Source organism: Gracilinanus agilis, chromosome 5 (assembly GCF_016433145.1).
Source record: "Gracilinanus agilis isolate LMUSP501 chromosome 5, AgileGrace, whole genome shotgun sequence".
Lineage (NCBI taxonomy): Eukaryota > Metazoa > Chordata > Mammalia > Didelphimorphia > Didelphidae > Gracilinanus > Gracilinanus agilis.
The window spans coordinates 89,830,113-89,844,629 of record NC_058134.1 but is presented as its reverse complement, the minus strand read 5'-3'; the positions used below and the strand labels follow the sequence as shown (position 1 = coordinate 89,844,629).

Below are 14,517 nucleotides of genomic sequence, written 5' to 3'. Positions count from 1 at the left end.
ATAGAAAGGGAAAGAGCTTCCATATTATACAAAAATTAAGTATAGGAAAAGTTTTATTGATCATCTTCACTAAAAAAGGCAATGTGATAGAGCAGAAATAGCAGAGGACACTCAGTAAATTCAAGTTCTAGTACTGGTTCTGACCCACCACAGAACTGAAGGCAAGTCATAGCCTTTCTGGTTCTCAAACTCCTCAGTAAGGCCAGGATATGAACTAGAATTCAATGGTGTCAAACTCAAATAGAAACAGACCCCTGTGGTACCGTATTGACTCAGAATAAACATTTGTGTTCCATTATATTTTTATTTATTTTGTTAAATATTTCCCAATCACACTTTAACCTGGCTCCTGTTATGTTCCTGACTGGTTCCCCAACTAGTCCTGAGTCTGAAATCTCTGGACTAGATTGATCTACAAGATTCCTTCAAGTCAAATATGCTTTGGCTCTCAAGACATGGAAATATCACCCACAGAACCAGAACCAATGAAGAGCATACATTCCAAAAAATGTTTTTCAGTCTAGTTTTTATATATCAATTAGCACGATCCTGTCAACATTATTGATACACAACATAATGAATCATAAAATGTTAGTGTCAAGAGTCCTTAGAGATCACCTAATCTAACTCTCTCATTTTACAGACAAAATTGAAACCCAGAGATGAGAAATAAGTAGCAAAACCAAGACTAAACAAAAGATCCCTGGAGCTCCAGCCTTCACTGTGACTTGAGAACCACATCCATTGGCAAAAGTCATGCTGGGCATATTAGCATCTTTAAGAGACTGATCTGCTAGAAGGAAACAAAGTCTCTAGGAGTACACTGAAGAAGGGGCTGGAGACTAAAAGCAGAAGCAAGACAAATTGGAACAAAGCGACAAAAAGCAAAGGTGGCCAGTCAAGCTACTAACTCACCAGTGAAGGTAAACCCACACTCCCTCACTCTTCAAAGCAATTACTGCCTATCAACACATCCAGAATTTGTTCCAATTTCCTATGGTTGTACATAATAAATCTCAGCTTATTTCCCAGTACCAAAGCCAGCCTCAGTACACCACAAAGAATGGTCTCAGGTGCCACCCAGGCAAGTTTTCCAAGAGTTGTCACACCCACATGGTTCATACAGTAAATTTTAAAAATCACTCTTGGTCAATGACTATCTAGGTATTAGGTTAATAACAGTTTTTCTATGATGCAATTATAATAGCATCCTTCCCTGTCTGGTATAAATTCCCTGTTGGTATAAAAATTAAATCTGTTTACATCAACAAATCAGCATCAAAAAGAATATATTAAAACAGCAGGCTTGATGTGTATTTGCTAAACTGAAGTACTCTTATACTCTAGAAACCAAACAAAAAATTTTAAAAAACACAGATATTTGGGGGTAACTGGATTTAGTGATTCTCCAAAAAAAGAAAAAATCATCAGTATTATTACCTAAGTAGGTCATATTTGATACATAAAGACAAATATCATATACTTTGACATGATCTTCTACATTATAAAAATATATAAATACGATAAAAAAATAATCCCACCACCTCTGGGCAACACTGCTGTCAGAAGCTCTTAAGAATTAGTAGAGACAGTAGAGTGTTGTGGAAACATAGCTAGACGTAGAGTCAAGCCTGATTTCACACCTTGGCCCTAATATTTACTAGCTGAATTCCTTCACTCCTCTAAGCCTCAGATCTCTCATTTGCAAAATAGGGTAAATAATCTTTGCACAACCTATGTTACAGAGTTATGAGGAAAGAACTTTTATAAGACTCCAAGTGATAAAGAAATGAGCAATTATTGTAAATTTTTCTCAGCCTGATATTTCAGAACATGTTACTACCTTTGTCTTCAGGATTACTAAATGAACTAGCCATAAGCATTCAATATTCAAGAGAATGATGTTGTTGTAGGAAGCCTCAATGTAAGAATGATTAAAGTCTAATTTCCTATCTTGCTTTTTCATATCCAAGAGTATCATCTAAATATCTAGAAAACACAAAAATCTTCAAATATCAAAATTAAATTATAACTAATCTTAATTTTTAAATGTTCTATATATATTTTAGAAGCAAAAGAAGAGATTTGTGGAATCCTAAGGATGAAAGGGAACTTGGATATCATATATATATGTATATTCAACCTCCTCAAACAACAGCAGCCCACTATTATAGAGTACTTTAAGGTTTATAATGTCCTTTCCTCACAAACCTAGTAAGCAGGTAGCAGAAATATTATCCTCATCTTCAGGATAGTGAAATAGGACCTGAAAGGCTAAAGGAATAATTCAAAATAACAAAGATAGATAAAGGTAACCATAATATACCATCACAACTATAAACAGGATTTTTATGAATTATGAAGAGCTAAATTAAGGAATTGTTTACTACTTAGAAAAATTAGTCAAGCATAGTTTATTCCCAGATAGCCACTTGTTAATTAAAAGCTAAACTAAGTCTGTTGCATTCATAAATAAAAAGGAATATATATAAATAAATATATTTTGGTTTTATATGTTCCTCAAAATAGCTTAAGTTAAATCACATTTAAATTCACCAGGAAATCTGAGAATTGAAAAGACACACGGTTGGCGCCACCTCCTGGAAACTTAACTGTACAATCACTGAAGTTGGAAATGCAGTGCTCTGAAGTGATCTGAAGGGCATCTGTGAGAAACCTTGGGGGAATAATGACTCTTCAATATACTATTTTCTTCTTAGGTATTCAAGTGAAGCTCTCCAACTGTGATCACCACACATGCATCAAGGAGAAGGATGAAGGGGGCGTCCAGGTCTGTAATTTCATCAATGTGAGAAGATCCCAACACATTTTGGAAAGTACCAAAGTAGTCCAGCAACCTCTCTGTAACAAGTCTCGGGAGTTTCCCAAGGCAATGAGAGATTAAGGCACTTGCTCACAGTCAAACCACTAGTATGTGTCAGAAGGAGGCCTCCAACTCAGGTGTTCCTGAATCCACAACTCATCAGCCTGCATCGGAATAATGAATTCCACTATAATACCAGGCAAACGGTCATAGAGCCTTGCTTAAGGGTCTTCAGTGGAACTGACGCAGAGTGAAAGGAGCAGAACCAGGAGAACATTGTACACAGTAACTGAAAATTGTGGGATGATAAAATGTAACCGACTTTGTTACTAAAAGCAATGCAATTATCCAGGACAACTCTGAGGGACTGATAAGAAAGAATGCTATCCACATCAAGAGAAAGAAATGGGGAAGTAGAAATCCAGAAGAAAACATATGTTTATATGGGTATAGGATTTGGAGTTTGGGTAATTTTTTTTTAATCCTTATCTTCTGCCTTAGAACCAATACTATGTTTTGGTTTTAAGGCAGAAGAGTAGTGAGGGCTAGGCAATGAGAGTTTAGTGACTTGCCCAGGGTCACACAGCTAGGAAGTGTCTAAGGTCAAATTTGAACCCAAGACCTCCCATCTCTAGGCCTGGCTCTCAATCCACTGAGCCAGTCAGCTGCTCCCTGGGGTTTTGGTTTTAAAAGATTACTCTATTACAAATATGAATAGTATAGAAATAAGTTTTGAGTAATAAGACATGTATAATCCAACAGAATTGATTGTTAGCTCTGGAAGAAGTGAGGGAGAGAAAATGAATCATGTAACCATGGAAAAATATTAAAAAAAAAATAAACTTAATGGTATGAAAAGGGTTTTCAGTGGGGGAGAAGGCTCTATACCTCTTTTTGGTCAACTCTAATTGTAAGGAAATTTTTCTTTCTACAAATCCCAAATGTGTTCCTACCATACTACACAATAGGCCAAGTTCTGTCCTCTGAGGCTAGAGAACAAATGTGATCGGTCTTCCACTTGGTAGCCCTTCAGACTATCAGGGAATCCTCAAGTCTTTTCTTCTCTAAGATAATTCCAATCTCTACAACTGAACCTCAAATGGAATGAACTCAAGGTGTTTTGCCATGATGGTGGCTTACTTCTAAATATTCTCTAGCTTATCAAATATCTTACCAATTAAACTGGCACCTAGAACTCAACAATAATAATTATAATAACACTCAATAATAATAATACTCAACAACAATACTCCAGGTATGGACTCGCTACAAAGATTATAGGAAAATTATCACCTCCATAGTCCCAGTCTACATGTGCATTTAGTTTTCTTGGTTGACATATCATATTGATACTACCTAAGCCTGGAGTCCCCTAAAGTTCCTAGATCTTTTTTGAGTGAACTGCTATCCCAACATATCTCCAACTTGCCTTTGTGAAATTTATTGTTCAACCACAAGCATAGGACTTTGCTCCTTTTAAATTTCATTTTACTACATTTGGCCCAATGTTCTGGCCTGTCAAAATCTTTTTAAATATCAACTTTGTCCTTCTACTACTACCAACTTTGTGCCATCTAAAAATTTGGTAACCTTACAATCTATACCTTCTTCTAAATCACTGATAAAGAATACTAAACAATAAAAAGCCAAATATGAAATATCTCCAGGAGCACTTGACTGCAGACCCCTTTTCAAGCTTCCCACTGAATGCCTATTCCAGGGCTGGTTATTAAGTTAGTTTTGAACCCACCCAACTGAGCTTAAGTTTCTCCATTTCTTCCCTACAAATGCCATGAGAGATTTTATTCAATGCTTTTTCTAAAATCTAGGTAAAAATCTGTCTCTAGACTCAGCAGTCTAGTGACTCAATCCAAAAGAGGCATGACCTGTTCTTGATGAAACAACATTGGTTCTTTATCACCGCCACTTCCTCTTTTAGATGTTTACTAAGTATCTCTTTTAATACTATATTCTAAATGTGATAGCCCAACAAGGCCTCAATAAATAAAAACAAGGAAAACCAAGTTTGGATAGAACAAGTAACTGACAAAAGCTGAGTTTGATGGGACAAAGCATGTGACCGTACTTCAGTGGATTTCTTCAAAACCCTAATTCCCTTCCCCTTGTCAAGAGGTAGAAGAAAAAGGGAGTGGAGAACCCAAGGCAGCACTTTAACTGGGGAGGGCTGTACAGGTCCCTGGAAGGTAGAGTTTCACAGATGGCTAAGGTATTTGACTTGCAAGAAACCCTGAGCCCTTTTCCCTTGCTGAGGAGTCCTACCCAGGACAGTACTGTAAATGTGAAGGAATGAAAATGTCTCTGGGAAGATGAGGCTAACCAGAAAGGGGGAAAAGAACAATCTTGATTATTTTTATTAATTAGCAAGTTCATTAGCAAGCCCTATGAATTTCTATTAGATTAATATGTATAAATATGTATGCATGCATTTTAGAATTCTGCTAGAAATCAAAGTCAAACTTAATGACTTGTAGTTTTTAAAATCCATTAGCTTCTCTTTCTGAAAATGGGGATGTCTGCTATTCTGACCTGTGGGATCTCCCCCCACTTTCCATGATGTATCAAATAGAAATGATAGCAGCTTTGCAATGACTAATTCCTTCAGTGTCCAAGGATTTGGATGAGCTATGGCAGGTAAGTTAACTCCAAGTCAGCCTGTCAGGTGCTCTCCTACTACCTATGCACTTTTCTTGTATATAAACTGTCTATTATCATTTGAGGCCTCTCCTTTCCAATCCAAAAAGCATTTTCCTTGGAGAAAACAAATCAAGAGCTAAGCATCTCCTCCTCTCCAATGTCCTCTGAGATTGTCCTACATACCCCAAATAATGATTCTTTTTCCCTTCTTAGGTATTGCTTTTTTGCCCAAAGTAGCTTAAAAAAACCCTTTTTCTTAGCTTTCCTTGTAGTCTTAGCACATCCCTAGTTTTAGCACTGACACAATTCTTTAAGTCCTCATTAGAATGTTAAGTACCCCGAGCAGCTGAGTGGCTCACTGGATAATCAGGCCTGGAGACAGGAGGTTCTGGGTTCAAATATAACCTCAGACACTTCCTAGCTGTATGACCCAGGACAAGTCACTTAATCCCCATTGCCTAGCTCTTACCACTCTTCTGCCTTAGAATCAATAGTGTCTGGCACATGTTAAGCCCTTACATGCTAGTTTACTGACTGTCATCTACTCTTGCTTCCATCTTCTGTAGGTACTTAATGAAAGCTTACTGACTACTCTCAGCTTCTAAGAGAAATCCCATTATTTCTAAACAAGCTGTCCAGTACCTTCCTGTTGGTGAGAATCAGATTCAGAAATGAATATTCCCTTAGTTTCTCCACCTTTGAAGTAGTAAAGACGAATAATAAATTATTAGCTGCTCTACTTTTGTCAGAGAGGGCTACAAGAGAGGCCAAGCTAACTAAACCTCCCATCACTACGAGGCATGCTTTTAATTGCTTTAGTATACAGTAGTCTAGTAGTGAAGACACTATCACTTCTGTTCCCCTCTCCATTCAACTTTATCCAAGTGCTTTCCGTCATGTTTCCTTACAGATTTCCTTCCCATGATACTTAAATCTACCTCTTTTTTTATTCATTTTGTTCTTTTTGAGTAAGTTATGCCTTTTCAGGGTCATAGTTCATGCATGAATATTACTCCACGTTTCACTGACATGTCTTATATGGTAAAAAAAACAGAAAAGTTTCTTCCTTCTCCTTTCTTTATACATTAAACCCATTTTGATTAAATTTTCAAGACTCCAGGCAAATACATTCTTACCAATCCTTGTTATGTGATGGTGACAGCCAGTTAGTTGCCTTTCATATCTATGATTTAAAGTGTGGTCCATTTTCTCTGTTGTCCAGATATAGTTACTTTAAGGCTTCCAACCAGAAGGCAAAATTATTCTCACACAAGAAATATGAAATAGAAGCTGTCATGAACCTAACAATGTACTGTTTTAATCTGGTAACTTGTTCAAGCAAAAATCTTATATTTTAGTTAATGCTTTTTTTAATATATCCACTAAGGAACTTAACCTATTATCCAACGCTACTCCTTCTTTACTTGATTACAATTTTTGCATATTCCTTTGTGCATTAAATTTAAATATCTTTTGAATGCATATTGTCTATGCTTGTTTATTTAACTTCATATTTAGGTTATTAACATTTATATCAGAATGGTTATATTATATATAAATCAGATATAAAAATGATATAAAAATCAGAGTAAATGATGTTTCTATTTTCTTTAAATAAAAGAAAACCTCAGTGTTAACCTTCTAGAGGTTCCTCTTCAGTGAAGAAACCTGAAGGTAACCACAATAAAGATAAAAATACAGGAAGTACATAGTCACAGACAAAGAAGAATGATTATCCTAGGAGTCTGACCTAATAAGAAAACTGATTGATTTCTAAGGTCTGTTCAGCTCTGAAATCTACAAGATTATACCACTACCTTTGCAGCTGAACCTTATTACAATTCCTGCTTATCCTCTTCTGGCCTCTAGAGTTCCTTCGGCCCTTTCCAGTGCTACCCTCTGACTAACCCACTCAGGCCCTGCTATTTCTCTAAATAGTTCTGGACCCCAAAATTAATCCCACCCTTTTCTCAGTCTTATCTCAGGTGTTGAAATTACTAATTCAAAAATTATTGATCCTACTTATTGTTATTGCTGGATGATGTCATAGAGAATACAATCTACTTTTCTAACCCAAAAGAATCTCTTAGAAAAGGCATAATTTTCTTCTTTTTCTTTTGGGGAAAAGTGCAGGGAAGAAAGTCATCTTTTTTTTATATGCCTATTCCTCAGTGGAGTAAAATAGGTAATCAATGTTTAGTATCATGAAATACAAATTACCATCTTCTTTCACACCTCAAAAGTTGGCATTGTATCTCTAGAGTCAATTCTAAAGACGTGTTAGTTAGTATAGTGGGCAGCAAAAAAAAAAAACAAAAAAAAACAAATACATAAAACCAAAATCAAGAATCTGAAAAGCAGGGATCACCTCCTATTTATTATGTATTATGGAATCTAATGATTCCAGTTAAACAAAATCTTATCCATAGTACTTTAAAAATTTATAACCCTATATAAGGAGCTAAATCAATTGTACAAAAAATCAAGCCATTCCCCAATCAATAAATGGGCAAGGGACATGAATAGGCAATTTTCAGATAAAGAAATCAAAACTATCAATAAGCACATGAGAAAGTGTTCTAAATCTCTCAGAATTAGAGAAATGCAAATCAAAACAACTCTGAGGTATCACCTCACACCTAGCAGATTGGCTAACATGACAGCAAAGGAAAGTGGGGAATGTTGGAGGGGATGTGGCAAAATTGGAACATTAATGCATTGCTGGCGGAGTTGTGAATTAAGCCAACCATTCTGGATGGCAATTTGGAACTATGCCCAAGGGCTTTAAAAGACTATCTGCCTTTTGATCCAGCCATAGTACTGCTTGGTTTATACTCCAAAGAGATAATAAGGAAAAAGACATACAAAAATATTTATAGCTGCGCTCTTTGTGGTAGCAAAAAATTGGAAAATGAGGGGATGTCCTTCGATTGGGGAATAGCTGAACAAATTGTGGTACCTGCTGGTTATGGAATACTATTGTGCTCAAAGGAATAATGAACTTGAGCAGAAACAGGAAAACATTGTACACAGAGACCAATACACTGTGGTAAAATCGAATGTAATGGACTTCTGTACTAGCAGCAATGCAATGACCCAGGACAATTCTGAGGGATTTATGGTAAAGAACGCTACCCACATTCAGAGGAAGAACTACAGGAGTGGAAACACAGAAGAAAAACAACTGCTTGACCATATGGGCTGATGGGGATATTATTGGGGATGTAGACACTAAACGATAACTCTAGTCCAACTATCAATAATATGGAATTAGGTCTTGATCAATGATACATGTAAAACCCAGTGGAACTGCACGTCAGCTAAGGGGTGGGGGGAGGTTTAGGGAGAGGGAAAGAACATGAAATATGTAACTATGGGGAAAATATTCAAAATAAAATAAAAAATTTATATTAAATAAATGAATGAATGAATGAATGAATGAATGAATGAATAAAGCTTATAGCCCTAATTTGATGTCTCAAATAAAGGATATTTCATAATACCTTGACGTTAATTACCAGCACAGGGAAAACCATCTGCTCCAGGCACCTGTAATTAATGTCTAAAATCACCCAGAATGAACTCTTCCTCAAGCTCACCAGTCTCTCTTAATAGCTAGCTTAAATATATTCTGATCATCAATAAGTTTTTCCTTAGATTCAATCGAATCTTTGTTAGACTTAGGATCACTTCTTTATTAGATTCTGTATGGATAAGAGGTTTCCATTCATGAGGTCAGAGGCTTTAAACAGCATGCAATCAACTTTCAATAATATATGCACATTTAAATTAGGACTCTACTCAATTACATTTGTTTTGCAATAATTGTTAAGTTGTGATAAAAACTGGTAAGAACATTTTACACCTATGATTTTGTTTTGTTTTGTTTTTTTGTAAAGTCTGAATTGCAAAATTTAATTCTACATTTGGCTTATTTATCATTTTTTAACAGTTAAAAAAACCAGAAAATTTGAATATACATACGAAATTCTGTTGACTATGGCATCTTCATCTTCCTGTTCATCTGCAAAAATATTTTAAAAAATATTTTAGCTTCCTTTCATTCCCTATAACAAAAAGGTGCATTTGTAACACAACATAATAAGAAAGTATGAGCACAAAGAATTATTACACAAAAGTTAATTTTCAAATAAGTATTGCTCTCAATTAAGTACAAACCTAAATTTCATATTTTTATGTCAAACAGAGCCATAAGTTATCTGGTACCCAGTACAGCTGGGGAATAGCCTCTATTGCAGACAACAAGGCAGTGGCAGAGGTGGAGGACAAAAAAGCATTTATTTAGCAGCTACTATGTGCCAGACACATTGCTAAGTGCTTTACGAATATTGGCTTATTTGATTGTCACAACAACCCTGTAAAGTAGACAATATTATCATCACTAATTTACAGCTGAGGAAACAGAAAAACAAAGTGTAAGTGATTTGCCCAGAGTCATATATAGTAGAGATCTAAGGCTGGATTTGAACTCAAGTCTTTCTGACTCTAGGCCAGGGCTCTAACTACTATAGAAGGAAGTTGCTTAAAGGCAGTGGGAGAGGTTAATAATTAGTGTAAAGGTCAGGAGGAGACTGAAGAGGAAACTGTTGGAGTGGATGGAAAGTGGAGGATCAGGGAGACACATAAAGAGAATGGCTTTGATAAAGGGAAGGAGATTGGAGATTAGGGGAAAGGAAAAGAAAGGGGTTCTTAAATGAAGACGAAAAAAGAAACTCATGACAACTGGCCTGACTTTTCTCAGGAAAGTCAAAGGTAAGGTCCTCAGTGAAGCAAGGGGAAAGGAGAGCTGGGGAAACATAAAGAAGAAGGGCTGGAATAGACCTTGTGGGGAGTGATACAGTGAATGAATAAGGGAGAAGTAAAAAAACTGCCTTGTGGCATTTAAGGCCCAGCAGAAGTCAGATCCCATGAATTTAAGGTGTTCTCCATCAGTATGAGTACATTTTTTTTCTAGTTCCATTCAGAAATCTGTATGTGGAATAGTACTAGTAATGCTAGGCTAGAGACCAGCAAGAGATGAGCAGTGCTAAATTGGGTAAGGATAAATTGGGAAAGGATAGAAGGATAAAATGAAGTTTGAAAAGAAATAATGACCCAACTCTCCTGAAGAATAGGGGCCTGGTGGATAGGATGGAGACAAATAGGTTTAGGAGAGGCCAGGCAGAGGAGGAGCTGCAATGATGGACTGTTGGTGTTCAGAAAGAGGAACAGAAGTCGTGTTTTGTTTTCTATTAAGAAAATGAAACACACTTGATGGTGAGACTCAGACAAGGAACTGGAAGATAAGGAAGCTTAGAGGGCCAGGGACACTGATGGGAGGAGGGCCCAGGCAGGTACAGGACAGCCCCCACAATCTGAGGCCCCTCCCAGCCTGGTTTATAGCACGGTGAGCAAAGGTGCCTGAGGGAGCTATTGGAGGAAACCAGGCCTCAACAAGAAAAAGGATAGACAAGACAATTCTTAGGAGAGCCTTTTGTGAAAGCGTCGAGCACTAGAGAAATGAAATAGCTGTTATTTTACATGGGAGTTCTTTAAGGTTTTGCTACTCCTATGAGGAAACAGAAACTGGGATCATCAAAGGAGTTTCTTCACAAGAGCCAATTGATGCCTAAAACAGCTGAGCTGCAGCATTTTACTTATCACCAGCAAAGTGACTTTGATCTTCAGTTCTTCAAAGTGTTATTTAAACTTGCAAGGTCCACAGAGCTTTCCATTCAGCTCGGTACAAGAAGAGACCACAGAATCATGAGAGAGCCACACTGGGACATTAATAAGGAGCATCAAGGATGACTTTCTTCCCACCTGCCATGTTAAGGAGGAAGGGGACCTGTTATTATCTACATTTCACAAATGAGGAAAATAAGGCTCAGAGATGTTGTGAGAGTCGTCTAAGGGGAGAGAGCAGCAGCCTCAATCAGTGAATATTTAGAGGGCACTCGAGAGTCCACACTTGATAGTATATTCCCACAGTAGACAGAATCCTTAAAAGGAAATCAAGAAGGCCCAGGGTCAAATCTTAGCAGTGACACTAAGCAGGGAACCAAGTGTAAATCACATAATTTTGTAAGACACCAGCTTCCTCAGTGGCAAAATGGAAGAGAACTGGTTGTACCCATGCAGCAGGGAACAGAAGAGAATCAAGTCAGCGAGACTCGGCTTCAAGTCCCACCTAAGATACATCCTGGCTTTGTGACCCTCACCAGGCAACTTACTTAACCTGTCAAGGCAACTCTCTAAGACTGTAAATGATAGAAAAGGGGTGGATATGCTTTGGTAGAAGAGTTTCCTCATTTAGGAGTTCTCAATACCAGTGAAATCACAGGTCTAGTCCCTACCCCTGCCACCTACCTGTTAATGTTCTTGTGATGCTCAAATGGGATGGAATAGGTAAGCTGCTTGCCACACTTTAAACTGACATGTAAAAAATTATCATTTATTATTGTCAATGTATTATTACATTAAAAGTATAAAAACATGGTCCCCAACTTTAAAGGTCTCATGAGCCTGTTGTGAATATGATATATATGTAGGAAAAGGTAGAATAATTCATAACTATACAATAAAGTATATAATCAAGCACTAAATTCTGTGACATAAAACAGTTCCCAACTTTTGGGTAGTAGAATTATTACAAAAGCACTAAGAATTCACTGGTAAATTAACTAATAAGCAAAAATAACTTACATATACATATACAAAATAATATATATATTTTAACATGTATACCAATTACCATTTTTCAAATATATAGATGCCATTATAATTCATTTAAAAGTATCAGTGGATTCATAGCTTCTTGTCATTAATTTCTCAATCAGCATCCATTATTAGTACTCCTATCACATAGATTTCACAAAATGTTTTACATTAAACTGACATCCTCATATTTAAAAAGTTTGGAAACCACTGACTATTATTAGTGCTTTAGGTCTTGAGAGAAAGGAATTCTGTCACTACTAGTAGTTGTCAGAAAAGATGCTTCACAAAAGAAATAATATCCTTTAAGCCTTAAAAGGACACTTGGAATTCAGACATGCAAAGAAAAGAATAAGTCTGGAGCCAAGGCCACGTCAGCCACAGAAAGCCCTTTCACAGGTATATCAGAGATGGCTGGTATTCTACTGCACACTCACTGTACCACAGGTATGGCAAAAAAGGAGAAGCAAAAACATCTAGTTTCACAGGGCTATGAGCGCCTTTCTTACATGACTGACTACAAACCTGAAGGTCCTATTTGACAATCTACTAAAAATGAGTAATGGATTTCCATTATAAATGTGCTTCATACGCCAGAATACTTAAGTATAACAATATATTTAGTATGTCATGCTTCCCAATCATTGGGCCCCAGAATGAAAAATTGAGTTAAAGCATTTCCACCTACCTGACTTCCTCTTGTACCTTGTGATGATGAAGTAGGAAACAATGTAGAGAACAGCAAACAGAAGAAAGCATATCTGAAAAAAGAGTTGAACTGATCAACAATCTGCTACATAAATCTCCAAAGTAATCTATACAAGAAGAGTTGCTCAAAAACAACTTCAAATAGTTAAAAGTATTTAAGTAAAAAGTTAATTATAAGGGCAGCTAAGAGGAGCAGTGGAGGGTGTCAGGCCAGGAGTCAGGAAGATTCATCTTCCTGAATTCAATTCTGGTCTCAGACACTGACTAACTGGGTGACCCTGGGCAAATAAACTGTATTACCCAACCAACTATCAAAAAAATACTAAATCCTGTATCTCTTTTTTTTTTTTTTACCCTTGTACTTCGGTGTATTGTCTCATAGGTGGAAGACTGGTAAGGGGTGGGCAATGGGGGTCAAGTGACTTGCCCAGGGTCACACAGCTGGGAAGTGGCTGAGGCCGGGTTTGAACCTAGGATCTCCTGTCTCTAGGCCTGACTCTCACTCCACTGAGCTACCCAGCTGCCCCCTAAATCCTGTATCTCTTGAACAAAATAAATTAAATTTTTCAGAATTGACAGTAAAGAAAAATTTGATATGCAGATAATCCCTAGTTTGGAGTTTGAGTGGATGATACCATGCATCCTAGATGATTTTTTTAAAGGAGCATTTTTCCTCTTGGCCATTACAGTTATATAAAGACTAGTTTTATAAGTTGGAAGCTAGCAGTTAACCTGTTTGCCACAAGATGGCAATTCTGAGTTGGCAATTAGGTGAAATCAGTTATATTTTCTCAGATCTAGCAAAGGTTGAATAAAGGAATTACTGCCCATAAAAAGTAAAATATGGGCCCTTGTGAGGACCACCCATCTGTTGTGGATCAGATAAAAGTCAAGTGAAAAGAGGGAGGTACCAACACAAAACACTATTTTCTCTTTAATCACGTCTTTAAAATATTGTAGACTAGTCCAACTATCAATAATATGGAATTGGGTCTTAATGATACATGTAAAACCCAGTGGAATTGTGCGTCGGCTATGGGAGTGGGGGGGGGGGGGGTTTGGGGGAGAGGGAAAGAACACGAAACATGTAACTATGGGAAATATTCAAAATAAAAATAAAAAAGAGGAAAAAAAATAAAATATTGTAACCTATCAAACTACCAAAAACTTCTTTACTGAATTAGAAAAAACAATAACAAATTTCATTTGGAATAACAAAAGATCAAGAATATCAAGGGAAATAATGAAAAAAAAATGTGAAGGAAGGGGGCCTAGCAGTACCAGATATTACACTATACTATAAAGCAGCAGTCATCAAAACAATATGGTACTGGCTAAGAGACAGAGAGGAGGATCAGTGGAATAGACTTGGGGATAAATGACATCAGCAAGACAGTGTATGATAAACCCAAAGAGCCCAACTTTTGGGACATGAATCCACTATTTGACAAAAACTGCTGGGAAATTTGGAAAACAATATGGGAGAGATTAGGTCTAGATCAACATCTCACACCCTACACCAAGATAAATTCAGAATGGGTGAATGACTTGAATATAAAGAGGGAAACTATAAACATGTTAAGTGAACACAGAATAGTATACTTGTCAGATCT

At 36.8% G+C, this 14,517-nt stretch overlaps 1 protein-coding gene across 2 annotated transcripts in view; it reads right to left on the bottom strand.

Moving 5' to 3' along the window:
- The window catches only part of LMBR1 (limb development membrane protein 1), a 162,741-nt gene that overhangs the window by 109,951 nt on the left and 38,273 nt on the right, over positions 1–14,517 (bottom strand). For both annotated transcript variants that reach the window (XM_044679823.1, XM_044679824.1), the window contains exons 2-3: positions 12,885–12,957; positions 9,464–9,503 (exon numbers count right to left, since the gene is read on the bottom strand). In XM_044679823.1, the coding sequence (XP_044535758.1) occupies positions 9,464–9,503; positions 12,885–12,957 (113 nt within the window). The remainder of the gene's footprint in view (positions 1–9,463; positions 9,504–12,884; positions 12,958–14,517) is intronic.